Here is a 23,884-nt window from a genome sequence, read left to right as displayed (position 1 = left end):
GCAGGAACTCTCAGTGCTGTTGTAGATGAGATTCGGGGGTGCAGGAAGTCTCAGTGCTGTTGTAGATCAGATTCTGGGGCTCAGGGAGTCTCAGTGCTGTTGTAGATCAGATTCTGGGGCGCAGGAAGTCTCAGTGCTGGTGTAGATCAGATTCTGGGGCTCAGGGAGTCTCAGTGCTGGTGTAGATCAGATTCTGGGGCTCAGGGAGTCTCAGTGCTGGTGTAGATCAGATTCTGGGGTGCAGGAAGTCTCAGTGCTGGTGTAGATCAGATTCTGGGGTGCAGGGAGTCTCAGTGCTGGTGTAGATCAGATTCTGGGGTGCAGGGAGTCTCAGTGCTCTACAGCCTCTCTGGGACAGAAGCTCTTGTGGAGCAGTTCAGCTCAGACTGAGCCTCTTCCTGTGTGAAACCTCCTGTTCAACTGCCAGCTGACTCTTCTCAGAAACACTTATCAGTGAAGAAAGTGTTTGAGCTCAGTGACACTTCTCCTTTGCAGAAATAAGGCCTGTGGTTTGAGCCCACTGCAGAGTGCCTCCGCCCTCGGCTCTGCTGTCTCTCGGCCTGCTCTCTCCTGCAGAGCCTCACTGAGCTGCAGGGCTTCGGTCACTGCATGTGTGACACCTCCCTGTGAAAAGCCTCTCTGGGCCTGTGAAGTGTCCTTGTTAATTCCTCATCGCGACGCGCTGCCTCTGGGTCTGCCGAGAGAAGAGCAGCTGTTTCACACAGCCCAGCCATGGTGTTGGAGCCGATACCCTGGCTTTTCTCCAGACACAGCTGGATGAGCTCCTCCAGTCAGGACAGGAGGCTCTACTGTACACAGAGGGGGGTGGGGGCGGGGAACAGGCTGCCCAGCCATGGTGTTGGAGCCAATACTCTGGCTTCTCTCACAGCTGGATGAGAATCTGGGATCTTTCTTGAACCCATCCCCCACACTGCAAACGTTGGAGGAGATCTGTATGATTTCATTCATCTGTTTTGCCCTTCCTTTTGCAGGCTTTTATTTTCTTAAACTTCACTCTTTTACTTCTTCTTTTTCCCTTTCTTTCGCTCCGCTCTCTCGGTCTCACGCAGCTCTCGCTGCTTCTAGCAGTTTCTGTCCAGGGCCAGCGGGGTCTCGGTCTCCCTCCTCACATCAGCTGAGCTCCAGTGCGGACAGGCAGGACCGCGCTCAGGTGCTGACCTGACTCTGACCTGCGGCAGGTCCCTGAAGGGGTGGAGTCTCTTCTGGGCTGTCGCTGTCCAGAGGGGCTGAACACTGAGCCTGTCGGCTCCTCCAGAGCTGTACAGGGTCAGAAGGTGCTCCTGCTGGGGCTGCCATACTGCTGGGCGCCAGTGCAGGGGGGCCAGCCTCTGGGTGAGGTCAGCTGCTTTCGTCTCCCTAAAGCTTCCTGTGGCTGCCGGCCGGGTGTCGAAGCCTTTATTTATATCTGCTGCCAACCTCAGAGACGTGTGGACTTGTGTCTCTGCACTTCCCCTGAGCTGCACAGCTGGCCTTCAGGAAGCAGAAAGTGCTGCTGAGGAAGCACAGAGCCGCAGGGTCGCACCCGGAGCCAGGAGCTGCGAGAGCAGGGAGGAGAGAGGAGCTGTGAGAGCAGAGAGGAGAGAGGAGCTGTGAGAGCAGAGAGGAGAGAGGAGCTGCGAGAGGAGAGAGGAGCTGCGAGAGGAGAGAGGAGCTGCGAGCCAGGAGAGAGGAGCTGCGAGCCAGGAGAGAGGAGCTGCGAGCCAGGAGAGAGGAGCTGTGAGAGGAGAGAGGAGCTGTGAGAGGAGAGAGGAGCTGTGAGAGCAGGGAGGAGAGAGGAGCTGCGAGAGGAGAGAGGAGCTGCGAGAGGAGGGAGCCAGTGGATCGCACCCGGAGCCAGGAGCCTGCAGGATGGGCAGTGCCGCCCTGGGGGCGCTGCTGGGTGAGTGTGGGCCAGTGGGCTGGGGACTGGGGGAGAGAGCACTGCAGGGCGAGGTGTGTGTGTGTGTGTGTGTGTGTGTGTGTGTGTGTGTGTGTGTGTGTGTGTGTGTGTGTGTGTGTGTGTGTGTGTGTGTGTGTGTGTGTGTGTCTTCTCTCACTTACCCAAGCGGCAAGAGTCTCTGGGCATAATACTGTACCGCGGTAACGCTAGACCCAGGAGTACTGTACCGCAGTAACTCTAGAGCCAGGAGTACTGTACCGCAGTAACTCTAGACCCCTGTGAAAATGTGTGCACCAAGTGTCCCCCAGTTCAAACAGTTCTGACCGGTTATGGGTTCCTGAGAAGTAGGAGCTGGAATATTCCTGTTCTGATTACTGAAGACTTTGAAAGATCAATCAGCCCAGGTAAATACCAGTTGGAAAAGGAGGCACCACTTTACACCGAGAGTGGTGGGAGAGTAGAACAAGCTGCCCAGCCATGTTGTTGAAGCGGATGCAGCTGGACCTCTCTCTGTTCTGGATCAGATCGGGTCGGACCGGGTCTCTCTCGGGCCTCAGGGAGAACCGAGCAGACTGTGTTCATGAGCCAGGAGAGACACGGCTCAGCGATACTGTGTCACAGACACCTCGTTCTCCTTCACCTGCAGAGGCTCCTTACAGCCTGTGACACTTGTACAGACGTTCAGTAACGTGCAGAATAATGCGTCCTGTTGTAAGAGCAGCCCGTCAGCCTGCTGAACCAGAAGATCTGTACTTTCTGTCAGTCGGTGAGACACTCACTGTCTTTATTAAACAGGTATTCAGCTCCACACACAGCTGTGGGTTTACTTGCAGGGGTTCAGCTTGTGTGTTTCTCTGTGTTTCAGTGTTCGCTGCAGTGATCAGCCCTGCCAGCTGTCAAGGTAAGAGCCCAGAGTCTGGACTCTTCTACACACACACCCACTCTAGACTCACACACACACCCCACTGACAGGACAGTCTCTAGACTCACACACACACACGCACACACACACACACCTCACTGACACGACAAACTCTAGACTCACACACATCCCATAGAGAGAATAATCTTTAAATTTACAAGCACATCCCATTGAAACTGAACACTTAATTATTTAATTATGAGACGCTGTCTTATTCAAATTTATTTACAGCAGCAGGAGTGATACATGCTGGTAATTTCAATGACACTGAGAGAAAGGATATGCCAGCAGCCATATCACCCTGCAACTCACAACTGGCAACCCATTGAAGCTCAGCAGGTGTGAGCCTGGCCAGTACCTGGATGGGAGACCTCCTGGGGAAAACTAAGGTTGCTGCTGGAAGAGGTGTTAGTGGGACCTGCAGGGGTGCTCACCCTGTGGTCCATGTGGGTCCTAATGCCCCAGTATAGTGACAGGGACACTAGACTGTAAATAGGCGCCGTCCTTCGGATGAGACGTTAAACCGAGGTCCTGACTCACTGTGTTAATTAAAAATCCCAGGGCATTTCTTGAAAAGAGTAGGGGTGTAACCCCGGCGTCCTGGCCAAATTCCCCTTTGGCCCTTACCAATCATGGCCTCCTAATAATCCCCCTCTATGAATTGGCTTCATTACTCTGCTACTGACAGCTGGTGTGTGGGGAGCGTTCTGGCGCACTATGTCTGCCGTCGCATCATCCAGGTGGGGCTGCACACTGGTGGTGGTGGAGGGGATCCCCATTACCTGTAAAGCGCTTTGAGTGGAGTGTCCAGAAAAGCGCTATATAAGTGTAAGCAATTATTAATTAATTATTATTATTATTATTAAAGGAAGATTCTGAAACAAGCGAACAGGGTAAGTGTCACTTTTATTGTGTTGATGAATGAGCACATTTACCTCCTCAGACTTCTGAGATTTGCTCTGCCGCCTTTCTCACAGGATAGTGTTTCGTGGTTTGGTGGGGTTCAGTGTTTGATGGGGTGAAAGTACAGCCCTTCCAGTCCTCAGCATTGCTGCAGTTTGAGTGGCCCAGCTGTGTGTGTGGCAGGGCTGTGTGGGAGCAGACTGGAGAGGGCAACAGGAGGAGCCCTACTGTACAGGAGGAGTGCAGACTCCTCTTCAGGGTCTCCTGCAAAGCCTCCTTTAGCTGAGTGTCTCTCAGCTCAGTGTGAGTCCTTCAGTCTGGCTCAGTGTGTCAGTGTGCAGCTCAGTGCTGCTCTCTCTCTGACTGTGTCTGGTGAGTCCAGTGTCTCTCAGCTCAGTGTGAGTCCTTCAGTCTGGCTCAGTGTGTCAGTCTGCAGCTCAGTGCTGCTCTCTCTCTGACTGTGTCTGGTGAGTCCAGTGTCTCTCAGCTCAGTGTGAGTCCTTCAGTCTGGCTCAGTGTGTCAGTGTGCAGCTCAGTGCTGCTGTCTCTCTGACTGTGTCTGGTGAGTCCAGTGTCTCTCAGCTCAGTGTGAGTCCTTCAGTCTGGCTCAGTGTGTCAGTGTGCAGCTCAGTGCTGCTGTCTCTCTGACTGTGTCTGGTGAGTCCAGTGTCTCTCAGCTCAGTGTGAGTCCTTCAGTCTGGCTTGGTGTGTCAGTGTGCAGCTCAGTGCTGCTGTCTCTCTGACTGTGTCTGGTGAGTCCAGTGTCTCTCAGCTCAGTGTGAGTCCTTCAGTCTGGCTCAGTGTGTCAGTGTGCAGCTCAGTGCTGCTGTCTCTCTGACTGTGTCTGGTGAGTCCAGTGTCTCTCAGCTCAGTGTGAGTCCTTCAGTCTGGCTCAGTGTGTCAGTGCGCAGCTCAGTGCTGCTGTCTCTCTGACTGTGTCTGGTGAGTCCAGTGTCTCTCAGCTCAGTGTGAGTCCTTCAGTCTGACTTGGTGTGTCAGTGTGCAGCTCAGTGCTGCTCTCTCTCTGACTGTGTCTGGTGAGTCCAGTGTCTCTCAGCTCAGTGTGAGTCCTTCAGTCTGGCTCAGTGTGTCAGTGTGCAGCTCAGTGCTGCTGTCTCTCTGACTGTGTCTGGTGAGTCCGGTGTCTCTCAGCTCAGTGTGAGTCCTTCAGTCTGGCTCAGTGTGTCAGTCTGCAGCTCAGTGCTGCTGTCTCTCTGACTGTGTCTGGTGAGTCCGGTGTCTCTCAGCTCAGTGTGAGTCCTTCAGTCTGGCTCAGTGTGTCAGTCTGCAGCTCAGTGCTGCTGTCTCTCTGACTGTGTCTGGTGAGTCCGGTGTCTCTCAGCTCAGTGTGAGTCCTTCAGTCTGGCTCAGTGTGTCAGTCTGCAGCTCAGTGCTGCTGTCTCTCTGACTGTGTCTGGTGAGTCCAGTGTCTCTCAGCTCAGTGTGAGTCCTTCAGTCTGGCTCAGTGTGTCAGTCTGCAGCTCAGTGCTGTCTCTCTGACTGTGTCTGGTGAGTCCAGTGTCTCTCAGCTCAGTGTGAGTCCTTCAGTCTGGCTCAGTGTGTCAGTGTGCAGCTCAGTGCTGCTCTCTCTCTGACTGTGTCTGGTGAGTCCAGTGTCTCTCAGCTCAGTGTGAGTCCTTCAGTCTGGCTCAGTGTGTCAGTGTGTGGCTCAGTGCTGCTGTCTCTCTGACTGTGTCTGGTGAGTCCAGTGTCTCTCAGCTCAGTGTGAGTCCTCCAGTCTGGCTCAGTGTGTCAGTGTGCAGCTCAGTGCTGCTCTCTCTGACTGTGTCTGGTGAGTCCAGTGTCTCTCAGCTCAGTGTGAGTCCTTCAGCCTGGCTCAGTGTGTCAGTGTGCAGCTCAGTGCTGCTCTCTCTGACTGTGTCTGGTGAGTCCAGTGTCTCTCAGCTCAGTGTGAGTCCTTCAGTCTGGCTCAGTGTGTCAGTGTGCAGCTCAGTGCTGCTGCCTCTCTGACTGTGTCTGGTGAGTCCAGTGTCTCTCAGCTCAGTGTGAGTCCTTCAGTCTGGCTCAGTGTGTCAGTGTGCAGCTCAGTGCTGCTCTCTCTGACTGTGTCTGGTGAGTCCAGTGTCTCTCAGCTCAGTGTGAGTCCTTCAGTCTGGCTCAGTGTGTCAGTGTGCAGCTCAGTGCTGCTCTCTCTGACTGTGTCTGGTGAGTCCAGTGTCTCTCAGATCAGTGTGAGTCCATCAGTCTGGCTCAGTGTGTCAGTGTGCAGCTCAGTGCTGCTCTCTCTCTGACTGTGTCTGGTGAGTCACAATCAGAACACATGCAGCAGTGTGACCCCGCAGGGTGAGTTGTCAGTAGAGGGTGCTCTTCCCTTTGACCAGACTTTCCTATCCAGTGTCCCTGTAACAAGACCGTTAGTCTGAGTGTCCTGATTCCTTGGTCATTAAACAGCCCCAGGCTGTGTCTAGGAGTAGGTGTGCTAGCTCCGTGTTCAGGCTGAAACCCACTCTGGGCTGTAGTCTCTGGCCTCCCTGAAGTCCCCCTGATTTCTGCAGCTGAAGCGTTTTCTCTCCCCCCGATTTGCTGAGTGTCAGCCAGGAGCAGGTGATCTTCAGCAGGGGTGGAGCTGGTGTCTTGTGAGCAGTCTTCTGCAGAAGGGTTCTGCTGTCCAGGCTGCAGTCCGGTCACTGTGAGGAAGCGGTTAGCATTCGTCTTACACACAGCCTGCTCTGCTCCTCCAAACTGACAAGATGTAAACAGATATTAAGATAACTTTATCCCTTTATTGGCACTATAGAATTTCTTGAATTAGGAATTCGTTTTTTCGAAAGACCCCAGCTTGCTCTCCATGAGACACACAGACAGGGAGAGAAGCTGGAGGTCAGAACGCAGGGTCAGACATTTATACGGTGCCCCTGGAGCAGTTGGGGTTAAGGGCCTTGCCCAGGGGCCCAACGGAGTAGGATTTCACTGCCGGCTGTGGGATTTGAACCGAGAGCGATCAGAGTTCGTGTGAAATCTGAAGTTTGACAGTGTGTGGGTATCGGTTTGTACATCACACAGTGGGAGTCCATAGCAAGGATCTGAATATACTTTTGTTATAATAATAATATAATAATAATTGCTTACACTTATATAGCGCTTTCTGGACACTCCACTCAAAGCGCTTTACAGGTAATGGGGATCCCCTCCACCACCACCAGTGTGCAGCTCCACCTGGATGATGCGACAGCAGCCATAGTGCGCCAGAATGCTCACCACACACCAGCTATCAGTGGTGAGGAGAGCAGAGTGATGAAGCCAGTTCATATATGGGGATTATTAGGAGGCCATGATTGGTAAAGGCCAGGGGGAAATGTGGCCAGGAATCCAGGACAATACCCCTACTCTTTTCGAGAAATGCCCTGGGATTTTTAATGACCACAGAGAGTCAGGACCTCGGTTTTACGTCTCATCTGAAGGACGGCGCCTGTTTACAGTCTAGTGTCCCCGTCACTATACTGGGGCATCAGGACCCACACAGCCTGCAGGGTGAGCGCCCCCTGCTGGCCCCACTAACACCTCTTCTAGCAGCAAGCTTAGTTTTTCCCAGGAGTCTCCCCTCCAGATACTGACCAGGCCCACACTTGCTGGGCTTCAGTGGGCTGCCAGCTGGGAGCTGCAGGGTGAGGTGGCTGCTGGCTGATAAGGCACTGTGGAAAGCGCTTTGGGATTCTCTGGAAGGAAGGGCTTTGACAGGAATGTGAGGAATTCTCGTCACCAGCTTTCTGATTAACACTGCTGATGACTGAATGGCAGCTGGAAGATTGTAAGTTTTGTGTTTTGATTTTGGGCACAAGCAGCCGTCCCTGTGGGGTTCAGACACTCATGTGAGGAGAGTTTCCTCTGTGCGCTGTGAGTCAGTCTGCTGCCTGTGTCTGAACACTAGGAGCGCCGACACTTTACTCCACACCTGCGCTGGAGCTCCCTGCTGGAACAGCTCGATTCCACCCTGAAACACAGCAGACAGTCAATTCAATTCAATTCAAGGTGCTTTATAAGCATGACCGATGGGTACAATCAGTGTTGCCAAAGCAAATGAAAGTCATGATATTTACATTAAACAAAACAAAAAATAGAAGTAAAATAAAATCTACAGACATATTACAGACATTTACAACAAAGAGATATTATAAAATATTGACATATTCTGTAGGTGGCTGGAGCATTATTGGGAGACAGACTCACTGTTCCTCAGGCTGGGACAGGAGATCACATACTGGGCTGCCAGATCAACTGAGTTCCCTCCTCCCTCTCCCAGTAGGATTGGGACCCGTTGTGATTCTGGCAGGTGTGGGAACTCCGGGATTAGATTTCTGAATTTCGGGAAGAATGTTTCTCTAATCCCAGAGTATCTGTCACAGTGCAGTAGGAAGTGCACCTCTGTCTCTATTTCTCCCTGCTGGCAGTGGGAGCACAGCCTGTCCTCTCTGGGCAGCCAGGTCTGCCTGTGTCGTCCAGTTTCTATGGCCAGGCTGTGGTCACTGAGCCTGTACTTCGTCAGGGTCGTTTTCTGTTTGTTGTTTCTTATTTTGGTCAAATATTCAGCTAGTGTGTATTGTCTGTTTAGGGTTCTGTAGCATTCCAGTTTATGTTGTGTTTGTGTGTGTGTGTCCCAGTGTGTGAGATATTGCTGCTTGATCTGTGCTGTGATGTGGTTGAGTCTGGGTTGTGGTGCTCTAGCAGTGCTCTCCTGAGGCTGGTTGTGTGTTGTGTGTATTGTGCTGTGATGTGGCTGAGTCTGAGTTGTGGTGCTCTAGCAGTGCTGTCCTGATGCTGGTTAGTGTCGGTGTGGCTCAGGTCAGTGAGCCTCAGGACCAGCTGGCTCAGGGGGCTCTGTTTTGAGCTCAGCTCTTGGCTCAGCAGGGCTCTGTGGTGGTAGGAATTTTGGTCGCTGTTTTTTAGGTGTAGCCAATACTTTAATATTCTTTTCTGTATGTTTATCAATAGTGGGTACTGGCCTAATTCGGCCCTGCACCTGTTGTTAGGTGTTTTTCTCTGCACACGGAGGATGTTTCTACAGATCTCCATGTGCAGAGTTTCTGTGGGGTGTTTGTCCCATTGGGTGTACTCCTGGTCTGTGAGGGGACCCCACACTTCACTGCCGTATAGGGCAATGGGTTGGATTACACTTTCAAATATTTGGAGCCAGATTCTTGTTGGTGGGTTGATGTTGAAGAGCCTCCTTCTTATTGTGTAGAAAGCCCTGAGTGCCTTCTCCCTCAGTGTCTTCACTGCCAGGTCAAAACTCCCGGAAGAGCTGATGGTGAGACCGAGATATGTGTAGCTGGATGTGTGCTCCAATGTGTTGTTGTTCAGTGTGAATTTGTACCTGTTTCCCTGAGGTCTGGCTTTCTTCTGGAAAACCATAACTCTGGTCTTGTCCAGACTGACTGTCAGTGCCCAGGTCTGACAGTACTGCTCCAGCAGTGCCAGGTTCTGCTGCAGCCCCTGTTCTGTGGGCGACAGCAGGACCAGGTCACCTGCATAGAGCAGGAACTTGATTTCTGTCGTGTAGTGTGAGACCAGGAGCTGCAGTCTCTCTCAACTGTGGGTTCAGGGCAAAGGGGATAAACTCAGTTCTCTTGTGAATCTCTGTTCCTACAGCTCTGCCCAGGGCTGTGCTGAGAGTAGATCCTCACTGGAGTGGCTTCTACACTGGAGAGAAAGTCTCTCTGAGCTGTGAGATTGACGGGGAGACTACAGGCTGGAAACATCTCTGGTACAAAGACACCACTGACACTGCAGTGTCTCTACTCCTGCAGGGACTCCGCTGAAGCCCGTCCTCACCTGTGATCGCCAGCAGATCTTCACAGGAGACTCGGTGACCCTGCGCTGTGAGCTGAGGGGAGACAACTCTACTGACTGGAGATACTACTGGTACAGAGACAGTACTAAGGTTTACCAATCTGACCACAGGGACACCATCAGAGCTGCTCTGACAGACTCAGGGCAGTACAGGTGCAGAGCTGGCAGAGGGACTCCAGTCGTCTTCACTCAGGACAGTGATGCTGTGCAGCTCCAGGTGTCAGGTGAGTGTCTGGTCATTCTCAGCAGGACTGGGCACCAGTGCTCCCAGCCCCAAGAGTGTGGATTCTTCACAGCTGACTGGTTTACAGTGTCAACTGTGGGGGGTGTTACCAGTTGCTCAAGAAATTCTGATAGCAGGCTCTGGCCATGTGGCAGGTCTAGTGAAGGATATTGAAACTCAGGGCTTTGTCTGTGTTCATGTAAGACTTGATCATGAGACTCCACAGGCTCTCCACCAGCAGAGACTGTGCTGACTGCTGTGAGTCCAGAGACACTCCTCACACACTGAGCGCTGTGTGGGAGGGTGTTGAGGATTTCGAAATACGGTTAAATGAATTACAACGCAACAGCCTTATTGAACTGCGGGATCAGAGAAACACACCTGAGGCTGCTGAAAGCCATCCCAGCGTCTCTGTCAGGCGCCAGTGAGATCTGACTGACTGGAGACAGAGGCTTCCTCACTGCTCTCAGCGTTGGGATCAACACACCTCTGTGAGCCGGTTTACAGCTGAACACTCAGCGGCTTGCGTGCTGCTTAAAGTGTCCAGCTACGGGCCTGAGACTGGACAGCTCAGCAAGGAAAGCAAGGGCAGGAGTCACACAGTGGAAAGATGTGGATATTGATTAATTTGGGATTAATGTTATTTTTTATTATTATATGTTTTATTTAAATGTAAGTAGAGCTGTCATTGACATTTACAATGTTTGATGGCATGCAACTCCAAGTGCGTGAGCTAACGCCCCTTTCGAAAGCTTGGAAACCCCTGTCTTAAAACAGCCATGGCTGAGATATCAAGAATGGTTTCCTGTATAAAAAAGAAAAAACAGCAGAGCGATCCAAACTGGGTGTGGGTTCTGCGCAGGCAGTGAGGTGTCTGTGCAGAGGCGGTGAGGTGTCTGCGCAGGCGGTGAGGTGTCTGCGCAGGCGGTGAGGTCACTGCGCAGGCGGTGAGGTGCCTGTGTGCAGGTGGTGAAGGTTCTCCAGGTTCATGCTCAGAGAGCCCTACAGACAGGGCAGCTGACAGCTGTGTGCTGCTGTGTTTCTGCAGGGAGGCCGGGGGCTGTGCTGACCCAGGAACCAGACTGGACACCCCTGTTCACTGGAGAGCAGGTCACTCTCAGGTGTGAGGTTCAGGGTGGAGGAGACTCTGTCTGGAGCTACAGGTGGTACAGAGGACGGGAGCAGGTGTTTCCCTCGGTGTCCACAGCCCACGATCAGAACACCTTCTCACTCGGCCCTGTGGCTCAGTCCCACAGTGGTCAGTACAGCTGTCAGGGTGTGAGGAGAGGTGACTCTGCTCTGTCCAGCACCAGCAGCTCCATCACTCTCACAGTGACAGGTGAGTCTGTCCAAACACCTGCGCCCTGAGGACTCCTGTCCCTCTGCTCTGGGACAGGAGGCACAGCTGACAGAGGGGCTTTCACAGAGTGACAATGAGTGACTCACTTCTCTTGTAAATCTCTGTTCCTACAGCTCTGCCCAGGGCTGCGCTGAGAGTAGATCCTCACTGGAGTCGCTTCTACACTGGAGAGAAAGTCTCTCTGAGCTGTGAGATTGACAGGGAGTCTACAGGATGGAAATATCTCTGGTACAAAGACACCACTGACACTGCAGTGTCCCAGACTGCTGGACACACGCTGACCATCACTGCAGCTGCTGAGTCTGACCGGGGACAGTACTGGTGTCGGGGACAGAGAGAAGAGAGAGGAGTTCAGTCACAGCTCAGTGACTCTGTCTCTCTAACTGTGTCAGGTCAGTGTTTCAGCACGATAATCCTCTCAGCACTTCTGAATAGTTTTCTTGCTAAAGCCTGAGAGCTCAGCAGCTTGTTCTCTGAAATTAAACAGAAAATTACTGAGAGGAAATAGATTCATGTCAGTAGTGAGTATTTGTGAATACTCTTTCTAGAATATTGTGCATTTATGAGGGATGACATGAGGATGTATGATTAAGTAGTGAAGATTTGGTTTTGTGGTCACCAGGTTTGTTTATTCTCGATCCCTGGTGTGGTTCAGTGGTGTGGAGGGTTCATTCTCCTCCTCTGAGGACACGGGCACTGCGGACCCTCAGCAGGTCCCAGTTCCTGAAGGCCTGTCTGGTCTCTTCCTCAGAGCCGCCCACACCTGTCCTGAGCCTGCAGCCCCCCTGGACTCAGGTCTTCCTCCTGGAGACCATCTCTCTGAGCTGTAAGATTGATGGGGAGACTACAGGCTGGAAATATCTCTGGTACAAAGACACCACTGACACTGCAGTGTCCCAGACTGCTGGACGCAGAGTAACTGGACACACGCTGACCATCACTGCAGCTGCTGAGTCTGACCGGGGACAGTACTGGTGTCGGGGACAGAGAGGAGTTCAATCACAGCTCAGTGAACCCGTCATCCTCAACATCACAGGTCAGATCATCTCTGTCAGCTCAGGGGTCTGTCTTCACTGTCTGTCTGGACTCTGACCCTGCTGTGTCTCTGTGTCTCTGGGGACGGGTCTGTGTCCTGCTGTCCCACTGGAGGAACAGGGGGTCTGTCCTCACTGTCTGTCTGGACTCTGACCCTGCTGTGTCTCTGTGTCTCTGGGGACGGGCCTGTGTCCTGCTGTCCCACTGGAGGAACAGGGGGTCTGTCCTCACTGTCTGTCTGGACTCTGACCCTGCTGTGTCTCTGTGTCTCTGGGGACGGGTCTGTGTCCTGCTGTCCCACTGGAGGAACAGGGGTCTGTCCTTACTGTCTGTCTGGACTCTGACCCTGCTGTGTCTGTGTGTCTCAGCGCTGCCTAAGGTCACTCTGACCGTGAGCCCGTCCAGCACTCAGCACTTCACCGGACAGACGGTCACTCTGCGCTGTGAGGTCCAGGGGGGCTCTGCTGGGTGGACAGTGAAGTACTGGACAGGGCGAGGACAGGTGTCCGGGTGTCCGAGTCGAACAGCTGGAGTCGTCTGCAGCACCAGTTACGCCTCTGAGTCGGACAGTGGGGTTTACTGGTGTGAGTCCACAGCCGGACAGCGCAGTTACTCTGTCACCCTGATGGTCTCCGGTGAGTCACTTCTGTTCCAGGTCCTCCCAGCCCTCTGTTCCTGGTTCAGCTGCCTTGCTGCTGTGGTTGTGCCCTGTTAGCTGTACCTCTCTGCCCTCCTGCCCCGTTCCCTGTGCCCCCAGACAGGTGTGGGTGGACCCTGTGCTGTGAGAGACTCTTACTGGTATCCTGGAGTCTCTCCAGTGTCTGATGCAAGGACAGGCTGAGAGTGTGACTGTACACACTCCAGTGTGTGTCTGTGCTGTGTGTGACTCTACACTCTCCAGTGTGTCTGTGCTGTGTGTGACTCTACACACTCCAGTGTGTGTCTGTGCTTTGTATGACTCTGCACACCCCAGTGTGTGTGTCTGTGCTGTGTGTGACTCTACACTCTCCAGTGTGTGTGTCTGTGCTGTGTGTGACTCTACACTCTCCAGTGTGTGTATCTGTGCTGTGTGTGACTCTACACACCCCAGTGTGTGTCTGTGCTGTGTGTGACTGTACACACTCCAGTGTGTGTCTGTGCTGTGTGTGACTGTACACTCTCCAGTGTGTGTGTCTGTGCTGTGTGTGACTCTACACACTCCAGTGTGTGTCTGTGCTTTGTGTGACTCTGCACACCCCAGTGTGTGTGTCTGTGCTGTGTGTGACTCTACAAACCCCAGTGTGTTTGTCTGTGCTGTGTGTGACTCTACACACCCCAGTGTGCGTGTCTGTGCTGTGTGTGACTCTACACACCCATGTGTGTGTCTGTGCTGTGTGTGACTCTACACACCCCAGTGTGTTTGTCTGTGCTGTGTGTGACTCTACACACTCCAGTGTGTGTGTCTGTGCTGTGTGTAACTCTACACTCTCCAGTGTGTGTCTGTGCTGTGTGTGACTCTACACACTCCAGTGTGTGTCTGTGCTGTGTGTGAGTCTACACACTCCAGTGTGTGTGTATGTGTTGTGTGTGACTCTACACACCCCAGAGTGTTGATGTTGTGTCTTTGCTCTGTTGTGCAGGTGGCCCTGTGATCCTGCAGATCCCACTCCAGCCTGTGACTGAAGGAGACTCTCTGACTCTGCGCTGTCGAGTCCGGCTGTATGATAATTACAGAAGATACATAACATATCAGTCAACTGGTGTCTTTTATAAAGATGGTGAGAAGGTCCAGCCCCAGAGAGATGGACAGATGACTATTGACAGAGTGTCTCAGACAGACCAGGGCTCCTACAGGTGTGAACACTCCCACTGGGGTGTCTCTCCAGAGAGCAGAGTGTCTGTGAGAGGTAAGACACCACTAGCCCTGCACTGACACTGACAATCTGTGGACTGGACTGCTCTGTCTCTGTTACTGGGGTGATGAGGAGGAGGAAGATGCAGAGGATGGGCAATAAAACTCTTGTGCTGCTGCGCTGTACCCCTGCTGTACCCCTGTACCCTCTCTGGACAGAGGCTCTGCAGCGCTGTGTGCTGTTGGCTTGAACCTGTCATCGTCTTGATCAGACCTCAGTGTGAGTTTGCAGTGTTGGCTGAGTATCAGACCTTGTGTCTGTCCTCCCTCACGGCAGGCTTGACTTGACTGGGTGCAGCTCTGTGGGCAGTGTGGGGACTGACGGGCTCGTGTTTCTGTATCTCAGGATCACTGCAGCTCTGTGGGCAGTGTGGGGACTGACGGGCTCGTGTTTCTGTATCTCAGGATCACTGCAGCTCTGTGGGCAGTGTGGGGACTGACGGGCTCGTGTTTCTGTATCTCAGGATCACTGCAGCTCTGTGGGCAGTGTGGGGACTGACGGGCTCCTGTTTCTGTATCTCAGGATCACTGCAGCTCTGTGGGCAGTGTGGGGACTGACGGGCTCTTGTTTCTGTATCTCAGGATCACTGCAGCTCTGTGGGCAGTGTGGGGACTGACGGGCTCCTGTTTCTGTATCTCAGGATCACTGCAGCTCTGTGGGCAGTGTGGGGACTGACGGGCTCCTGTTTCTGTATCTCAGGATCACTGCAGCTCTGTGTTTTGAATTAGTGTTATTAATTTTACCAGATTATTATTGGTCGTTATTACTCGTTTGTTGTATTTGGTTGATGTTATTGAAGCCCGTGTTTCAGTAGGTTCACCACGACTCAAGGCAGGTTGCTTCTGTGTTTCAGCCACACACACTACATGCTGTAGAACGTTGTGCGACAGTCTGGGATGGACTTGCTTGTGTGTGAGCTTGGCTCTCTGCAGAGAACCCGTGCGAGTGTTGAGCGCAGGGCTGCTGGGCTCCGGGCGTCTCCGAGAGCTGTGATCCCTGTGCTGAGTGTCCATCTGCTCTCTGTCCCCAGAGCTGCTCTCCAGAGTGACCCTGACAGCCTCTCCAGGCGCAGAGCTGGAGGAGGGGGAGTCTCTGAACCTCACCTGCCAGGCCGAGGTCACGAGACACCCCCCGCCTGCGCTGAGCTTCGTCCTGCTGAGAGACAACAGCACGGTGAGCCCCAGCACCGGGCCTGTCCAGAACACCTCCCTCGGACCCCCCAGCACCGGGCCTGTCCTGAACACCTCCCTCGGACCCCCCAGCACCGGGCCTGTCCTGAACACCTCCCTCGGACCCCCCAGCACCGGGCCTGTCCAGATGTCCGCGGTCAGACCCCCCAGCACTGGGCCTGTCCAGATGTCTGCAGTCAGACCCCCCAGCACCGGGCCTGTCCAGAACGCCTCCCTCGGACCACCCAGCACCGGGCCTGTCCAGATGTCCGCGGTCAGACCCCCCAGCACTGGGCCTGTCCAGATGTCTGCAGTCAGACCCCCCAGCACCGGGCCTGTCCAGAACACCTCCCTCGGACCCCCCAGCACCAGGCCTGTCCAGATGTCCCCGGTCAGGCGCAGCAGCTCGGGGTCTGAGCTCTACAGTCTGCTGGTCCGCAGGGCTGACCGCTCCTTCTCTGGGACATACAGGTGTGTGGTCAGCTCTCACAGCGGGGTGAGCAGAGAGAGTGCGCTCCTTCACGTCCGTGTCGCAGGTGAGATCTTTGCGAGGTTTGTTCCACAGCACTGCGCTCGTTCTCCGAGCCCTGGTACCTCCGTCACAGCCTCAGCCTGCAGGCTGGTGCAGCGAGTGAGAAATAAACTTCTCTGTGCAGTCCCAGTCCTTCAGTGTCAGTGAGGGAGAGAGGCTGGCAATTATAGCTGTGCGCAATTCTGTCCTCTGGGGACAGTGCTGTCCAGCTCCCAGCCTGTCCACAGTGCTGTCCAGCTCCCAGCCTGTCCACAGTGCTGTCCAGCTCCCAGCCTGTGCCCAGATCTCCACTAGGTTAGTGTGAGAGAGGCTCCTCTGTTATTGCTCTATAAGACGGTTCAGACTGATGAAGATCTACCCTCTCTGTGTCCACAGGCCCTGCGCAGCTGGGAGTCACTGTGGGAGTGGGAATGGGTGTCACTGTGCTGCTGGTCATCGTCGCTGCGGTCATTGGGGTCTGTCTGTGGCACCGCAGGGTCCCTGGTGAGTCTCTCTCTCTGCTGGAGCACAGGGTCAGAGACAGGTAGACACTGTGTGTGAGTGAGACAGGCTCTATAGACACTCCAGAGACAGGTGGAGTCTGTGTGTGAGTGAAACAAACACTGTAGACACTCCAGAGACAGGTGGAGTCTGTGTGTGAGTGAGACGGGCTCTATAGACACTCTAGAGACAGGTGGAGTCTGTGTGAGTGAGACTGGCACTGTGAGACATATAGAGTGAGACAGGCTCTACAGACACTCCAGAGACAGGTGGAGTCTGTGTGTGAGTAAGACAGGCTCTATAGACACTCCAGAGACAGGTAGAGTCTCTGTGAGTGAGACAGGCACTGTAGACACTCCAGAGACAGGTAGAGTCTGTGTGAGTGAGACAGGCTCTGTAGACACTCCAGAGACAGGTGGAGTCTGTGTGTGAGTGAGACAGGCACTGTAGACACTCCAGAGACAGGTGGAGTCTGTGTGTGAATGAGACGGGCTCTATAAACACTCCAGAGACAGGTGGAGTCTGTGTGTGAGTGAGACGGGCTCTGTAGACACTCCAGAGACAGGTAGAGTCTGTGTGTGAGTGAGACAGACACTGTAGACACTCCAGAGACAGGTGGAGTCTGTGTGTGAGTGAGACAGGCTCTATAGACACTCCAGAGACAGGTGGAGTCTGTGTGTGAGTGAGACAGACACTGTAGACACTCCAGAGACAGGTAGAGTCTGTGTGTGAGTGAGACGAGCTCTATAGACACTCCAGAGACAGGTGGAGTCTGTGTGTGAGTAAGACAGGCTCTATAGACACTCCAGAGACAGGTGGAGTCTGTGTGTGAGTGAGACAGACACTGTAGACACTCCAGAGACAGGTGGAGTCTGTATGTGAGTGAGACGGGCTCTATAGACACTCCAGAGACAGGTGGAGTCTGTGTGTGAGTGAGACAGGCACTGTAGACACTCCAGAGACAGGTGGAGTCTGTATGTGAGTGAGACGGGCTCTATAGACACTCCAGAGACAGGTGGAGTCTGTGTGTGAGTGAGACAGGTACTGTAGACACTCCAGAGACAGGTGGAGTCTGTGTGTAAGAGAGACAGACACTGTAGACACTCCAGAGACAGGTGGAGTCTGTGTGTGAATGAGACGGGCTCTATAAACACTCCAGAGACAGGTGGAGTCTGTGTGTGAGTGAGACGGGCTCTGTAGACACTCCAGAGACAGGTGGAGTCTGTGTGTGAGTGAGACAGGCACTGTAGACACTCCAGAGACAGGTAGAGTCTGTGTGTGAGTGAGACGGGCTCTGTAGACACTCCAGAGACAGGTGTAGTCTGTGTGTGAGTGAGACGGGCTCTATAGACACTTCAGAGACAGCTGGAGGCTGTGTGTGAGTAAGACAGGCTCTATAGACACTCCACAGACAAGTGGAGTCTGTGTGTGAGTGAGACAGGCACTGTAGACACTCCAGAGACAGGTGGTCTGTGTGTGAGTGAGAGAGGCTCTATAGACACTCCAGAGACAGGTAGAGTCTGTGTGAGTGAGACAGGCTCTGTAGACACTCCAGAGACAGGTGGAGTCTGTGTGTGAGTGAGACAGGCTCTGTAGACACTCCAGAGACAGTTGGAGTCTGTGTGTGAGTGAGACAGGTACTGTAGACACTCCAGAGACAGTTGGAGTCTGTGTGTGAGTGAGACAGGCACTGTAGACACTCCAGAGACAGGTGGAGTCTGTGTGTGAGTGAGACAGGCTCTATAGACACTCCAGAGACAGGTGGAGTCTGTGTGTGAGTGAGACAGGTACTGTAGACACTCCAGAGACAGGTGGAGTCTGTATGTGAGTGAGACGGGCTCTATAGACACTCCAGAGACAGGTGGAGTCTGTGTGTGAGTGAGACAGGTACTGTAGACACTCCAGAGACAGGTGGAGTCTGTGTGTGAGTGAGACAGGCACTGTAGACACTCCAGAGACAGGTGGAGTCTGTGTGTGAGTGAGACAGACACTGTAGACACTCCAGAGACAGGTGGAGTCTGTGTGTGAGTGAGACGGGCTCTGTAGACACTCCAGAGACAGTTGGAGTCTGTGTGTGAGTGAGACAGGTACTGTAGACACTCCAGAGACAGGTGGAGTCTGTGTGTGAGTGAGACAGGCACTGTAGACACTCCAGAGACAGGTGGAGTCTGTGTGTGAGTGAGACGGGCTCTATAGACACTCCAGAGACAGGTGGAGTCTGTGTGTGAGTGAGACGGGCTCTGTAGACACTCCAGAGACAGGTGGAGTCTGTGTGAGTGAGACGGGCTCTGTAGACACTCCAGAGACAGGTGGAGTCTGTGTGTGAGTGAGACGGGCTCTATAGACACTCCAGAGACAGGTGGAGTCTGTGTGAGTGAGACAGGCTCTGTAGACACTCCAGAGACAGGTGGAGTCTGTGTGTGAGTGAGACGGGCACTGTAGACACTCCAGAGACAGGTGGAGTCTGTGTGTGAGTGAGACGGGCACTGTAGACACTCCAGAGACAGGTGGAGTCTGTGTGTGAATTAGACGGGCTCTGTAGACACTCCAGAGACAGGTGGAGTCTGTGTGAGTGAGACGGGCTCTGTAGACACTCCAGAGACAGGTGGAGTCTGTGTGTGAGTGAGACGGGCTCTGTAGACACTCCAGAGACAGGTGGAGTCTGTGTGTTAGTGAGACAGGCTCTGTAGACACTCCAGAGACAGGTGGAGTCTGTGTGTGAGTGAGACAGGCTCTGTAGACACTCCAGAGACAGGTGGAGTCTGTGTGAGTGAGACGGGCACTGTAGACACTCCAGAGACAGGTGGAGTCTGTGTGAGTGAGACGGGCTCTGTAGACACTCCAGAGACAGGTGGAGTCTGTGTGTGAGTGAGACGGGCTCTGTAGACACTCCAGAGACAGGTGGAGTCTGTGTGTTAGTGAGACAGGCTCTGTAGACACTCCAGAGACAGGTAGAGTCTGTGTGAGTGAGACGGGCTCTGTAGACACTCCAGAGACAGGTGGAGTCTGTGTGTGAGTGAGACGGGCTCTGTAGACACTCCAGAGACAGGTGGAGTCTGTGTGTGAGTGAGACGGGCACTGTAGACACTCCAGAGACAGGTGGAGTCTGTGTGTGAGTGAGACGGGCTCTATAGACACTCCAGAGACAGGTGGAGTCTGTGAGTGAGTGAGACGGGCTCTGTAGACACTCCAGAGACAGGTGGAGTCTGTGTGTGAGTGAGACGGGCACTGTAGACACTCCAGAGACAGGTGGAGTCTGTGTGTGAGTGAGACGGGCACTGTAGACACTCCAGAGACAGGTGTAGTCTGTGTGTGAGTGAGACGGGCTCTATAGACACTCCAGAGACAGGTAGAGTCTGTGTGAGTGAGACAGGCTCTGTAGACACTCCAGAGACAGTTGGAGTCTGTGTGTGAGTGAGACAGGTACTGTAGACACTCCAGAGACAGTTGGAGTCTGTGTGTGAGTGAGACAGGCACTGTAGACACTCCAGAGACAGGTGGTCTGTGTGTGAGTGAGACAGGCTCTATAGACACTCCAGAGACAGGTGGAGTCTGTGTGTGAGTGAGACAGGCTCTATAGACACTCCAGAGACAGGTAGAGTCTGTGTGAGTGAGACAGGCTCTATAGACACTCCAGAGACAGGTAGAGTCTGTGTGAGTGAGACAGGCTCTGTAGACACTCCAGAGACAGTTGGAGTCTGTGTGTGAGTGAGACAGGTACTGTAGACACTCCAGAGACAGTTGGAGTCTGTGTGTGAGTGAGACAGGCACTGTAGACACTCCAGAGACAGGTGGTCTGTGTGTGAGTGAGACAGGCTCTATAGACACTCCAGAGACAGGTGGAGTCTGTGTGTGAGTGAGACAGGCACTGTAGACACTCCAGAGACAGGTGGAGTCTGTGTGTGAGTGAGACAGGCTCTATAGACACTCCAGAGACAGGTGGAGTCTGTGTGTGAGTGAGACAGGCACTGTAGACACTCCAGAGACAGCTGGAGTCTGTGTGTGAGTGAGACAGACACTGTAGACACTCCAGAGACAGGTGGAGTCTGTGTGTGAGTGAGACAGGCTCTATAGACACTCCAGAGACAGGTGGAGTCTGTGTGTGAGTGAAACAAACACTGTAGACACTCCAGAGACAGGTGGAGTCTGTGTGTGAGTGAGACGGGCTCTATAGACACTCCAGAGACAGGTGGAGTCTGTGAGTGAGTGAGACGGGCTCTGTAGACACTCCAGAGACAGGTGGAGTCTGTGTGTGAGTGAGACGGGCACTGTAGACACTCCAGAGACAGGTGGAGTCTGTGTGTGAGTGAGACGGGCACTGTAGACACTCCAGAGACAGGTGTAGTCTGTGTGTGAGTGAGACGGGCTCTATAGACACTCCAGAGACAGGTAGAGTCTGTGTGAGTGAGACAGGCTCTGTAGACACTCCAGAGACAGTTGGAGTCTGTGTGTGAGTGAGACAGGTACTGTAGACACTCCAGAGACAGTTGGAGTCTGTGTGTGAGTGAGACAGGCACTGTAGACACTCCAGAGACAGGTGGTCTGTGTGTGAGTGAGACAGGCTCTATAGACACTCCAGAGACAGGTGGAGTCTGTGTGTGAGTGAGACAGGCTCTATAGACACTCCAGAGACAGGTAGAGTCTGTGTGAGTGAGACAGGCTCTATAGACACTCCAGAGACAGGTAGAGTCTGTGTGAGTGAGACAGGCTCTGTAGACACTCCAGAGACAGTTGGAGTCTGTGTGTGAGTGAGACAGGTACTGTAGACACTCCAGAGACAGTTGGAGTCTGTGTGTGAGTGAGACAGGCACTGTAGACACTCCAGAGACAGGTGGTCTGTGTGTGAGTGAGACAGGCTCTATAGACACTCCAGAGACAGGTGGAGTCTGTGTGTGAGTGAGACAGGCACTGTAGACACTCCAGAGACAGGTGGAGTCTGTGTGTGAGTGAGACAGGCTCTATAGACACTCCAGAGACAGGTGGAGTCTGTGTGTGAGTGAGACAGGCACTGTAGACACTCCAGAGACAGCTGGAGTCTGTGTGTGAGTGAGACAGACACTGTAGACACTCCAGAGACAGGTGGAGTCTGTGTGTGAGTGAGACGGGCTCTGTAGACACTCCAGAGACAGGTGGAGTCTGTGTGAGTTAGACGGGCTCTATAGACACTCCAGAGACAGGTGGAGTCTGTGTGTGAGTGAGACAGGCACTGTAGACACTCCAGAGACAGGTGGAGTCTGTGTGAGTGAGACAGGCTCTATAGACACTCCAGAGACAGGTGGAGTCTGTGTGTGAGTGAGACAGGCACTGTAGACACTCCAGAGACAGGTGGAGTCTGTGTGTGAGTGAGACGGGCTCTATAGACACTCCAGAGACAGGTGGAGTCTGTGTGAGTGAGACGGGCTCTGTAGACACTCCAGAGACAGGTGGAGTCTGTGTGAGTGAGACGGGCTCTGTAGACACTCCAGAGACAGGTGGAGTCTGTGTGTGAGTGAGACGGGCACTGTAGACACTCCAGAGACAGGTGGAGTCTGTGTGTGAGTGAGACAGGCACTGTAGACACTCCAGAGACAGGTGGAGTCTGTGTGTTAGTGAGACAGGCTCTGTAGACACTCCAGAGACAGGTGGAGTCTGTGTGTGAGTGAGACAGGCTCTGTAGACACTCCAGAGACAGGTGGAGTCTGTGTGAGTGAGACGGGCACTGTAGACACTCCAGAGACAGGTGGAGTCTGTGTGTGAGTGAGACGGGCACTGTAGACACTCCAGAGACAGGTGGAGTCTGTGTGTGAGTGAGACGGGCTCTATAGACACTCCAGAGACAGGTGGAGTCTGTGTGAGTGAGACGGGCACTGTAGACACTCCAGAGACAGGTGGAGTCTGTGTGTGAGTGAGACGGGCTCTGTAGACACTCCAGAGACAGGTGGAGTCTGTGTGTGAGTGAGACGGGCACTGTAGACACTCCAGAGACAGGTGGAGTCTGTGTGTGAGTGAGACAGGCTCTATAGACACTCCAGAGACAGGTGGAGTCTGTGAGTGAGTGAGACGGGCTCTGTAGACACTCCAGAGACAGGTAGAGTCTGTGTGAGTGAGACGGGCTCTGTAGACACTCCAGAGACAGGTGGAGTCTGTGTGTGAGTGAGACGGGCTCTGTAGACACTCCAGAGACAGGTGGAGTCTGTGTGTGAGTGAGACGGGCACTGTAGACACTCCAGAGACAGGTGGAGTCTGTGTGTGAGTGAGACGGGCTCTATAGACACTCCAGAGACAGGTGGAGTCTGTGAGTGAGTGAGACGGGCTCTGTAGACACTCCAGAGACAGGTGGAGTCTGTGTGTGAGTGAGACGGGCACTGTAGACACTCCAGAGACAGGTGGAGTCTGTGTGTGAGTGAGACGGGCACTGTAGACTCTCCAGAGACAGGTGGAGTCTGTGTGTGAGTGAGACGGGCACTGTAGACACTCCAGAGACAGGTGTAGTCTGTGTGTGAGTGAGACAGGCTCTATAGACACTCCAGAGACAGGTAGAGTCTGTGTGAGTGAGACAGGCACTGTAGACACTCCAGAGACAGGTGGAGTCTGTGTGTGAGTGAGACGGGCTCTGTAGACACTCCAGAGACAGGTGGAGTCTGTGTGTGAGTGAGACGGGCACTGTAGACACTCCAGAGACAGGTGGAGTCTGTGTGTGAGTGAGACAGGCTCTATAGACACTCCAGAGACAGGTGGAGTCTGTGAGTGAGTGAGACGGGCTCTGTAGACACTCCAGAGACAGGTAGAGTCTGTGTGAGTGAGACGGGCTCTGTAGACACTCCAGAGACAGGTGGAGTCTGTGTGTGAGTGAGACGGGCTCTGTAGACACTCCAGAGACAGGTGGAGTCTGTGTGTGAGTGAGACAGGCTCTATAGACACTCCAGAGACAGGTGGAGTCTGTGAGTGAGTGAGACGGGCTCTGTAGACACTCCAGAGACAGGTAGAGTCTGTGTGAGTGAGACAGGCACTGTAGACACTCCAGAGACAGGTGGAGTCTGTGTGTGTGAGACAGGCTCTATAGACACTCCAGAGACAGGTGGAGTCTGTGTGTGAGTGAGACAGGCTCTTTAGACACTCCAGAGACAGGTAGACACTGTGTGTGAGTGAGACGGGCTCTATAGACACTCCAGAGACAGGTGGAGTCTGTGTGAGTGAGACGGGCACTGTAGACACTCCAGAGACAGGTGGAGTCTGTGTGAGTGAGACAGGTCTTGTCCCCTGGTGGACGGCCTCTTTAGTTACAGTATGTCCAGCAGGAGATCCTCAGCTGTGTCTCTGCCCCTCAGGAGAGACGGCAGCACAGGACAGTGTCTACCTGAGCCTTCAGGGACGCACAGAGGACGTGTACACTGCTTTACACCGGCGCACAGACTCGCGGAAGAATTAGAAGAAATATCGGCAGCGAGCAGGCCGGGAGGACACACCTCCTCCGTGGACCTACATGCAGTTGTTTCTACTGCAAAATACTGCAGCTGACTGAACTGACTCGCGACTGAGAAAGTCTATACTTCAATCAGTTGAGAGCAGATGTTTTTATATTGACTTTAATATAGTATGTCCTGTCATTTTCCGTTCATGGTTTTCAACAAAATATAAAAATTCTACCCATGCTCAGTTCTCTGCAATCATTGCTTCTTCA

General features: G+C 53.5%; 1 protein-coding gene across 6 annotated transcripts; it reads left to right on the top strand.

Moving 5' to 3' along the window:
• Positions 1-99: 99 nt before the first annotated feature.
• Positions 100-23,859, top strand: LOC148640472 (Fc receptor-like protein 5). 6 transcript variants are annotated; one of them, XM_088619279.1, is made up of 12 exons: positions 102-1,737; positions 1,783-1,900; positions 2,766-2,801; positions 9,491-9,757; positions 10,805-11,095; positions 11,230-11,508; positions 11,868-12,152; positions 12,520-12,786; positions 13,771-14,037; positions 15,074-15,683; positions 16,120-16,227; positions 23,532-23,859. In XM_088619279.1, exons 2-12 carry the CDS (start codon positions 1,870-1,872, stop codon positions 23,719-23,721), a joined length of 2,631 nt encoding a protein of 876 aa, XP_088475405.1. In that variant the 5' UTR covers positions 102-1,737; positions 1,783-1,869; the 3' UTR covers positions 23,722-23,859. The 6 variants fall into 6 exon arrangements, with proteins under 6 accessions (XP_088475408.1, XP_088475409.1, XP_088475407.1 ...); XM_088619278.1 differs by having other exon boundaries at positions 102-1,900; XM_088619280.1 differs by having other exon boundaries at positions 102-1,900; positions 15,074-15,748.
• The last annotated feature ends 25 nt before the right edge of the window (positions 23,860-23,884 follow it).

This window comes from Lepisosteus platostomus, chromosome 25 (assembly GCF_059453375.1).
Source record: "Lepisosteus platostomus isolate fLepPlt1 chromosome 25, fLepPlt1.hap1, whole genome shotgun sequence".
NCBI lineage: Eukaryota > Metazoa > Chordata > Actinopteri > Semionotiformes > Lepisosteidae > Lepisosteus > Lepisosteus platostomus.
Note: the sequence above shows the minus strand (reverse complement) of the source record. Positions and strands in the feature narration are given on the sequence as shown.

Excerpts from the sequence above, each read along its gene's own strand:
- LOC148640472 (XM_088619279.1), top strand. The coding sequence starts at position 1,870 with ATGGGCAGTGCCGCCCTGGGGGCGCTGCTGG. Across the intron at positions 11,096-11,229 it reads CATCACTCTCACAGTGACAG|CTCTGCCCAGGGCTGCGCTG; the intron begins GTGAGTCTGTCC and ends CTGTTCCTACAG. Across the intron at positions 11,509-11,867 it reads TGTCTCTCTAACTGTGTCAG|AGCCGCCCACACCTGTCCTG; the intron begins GTCAGTGTTTCA and ends TCTCTTCCTCAG.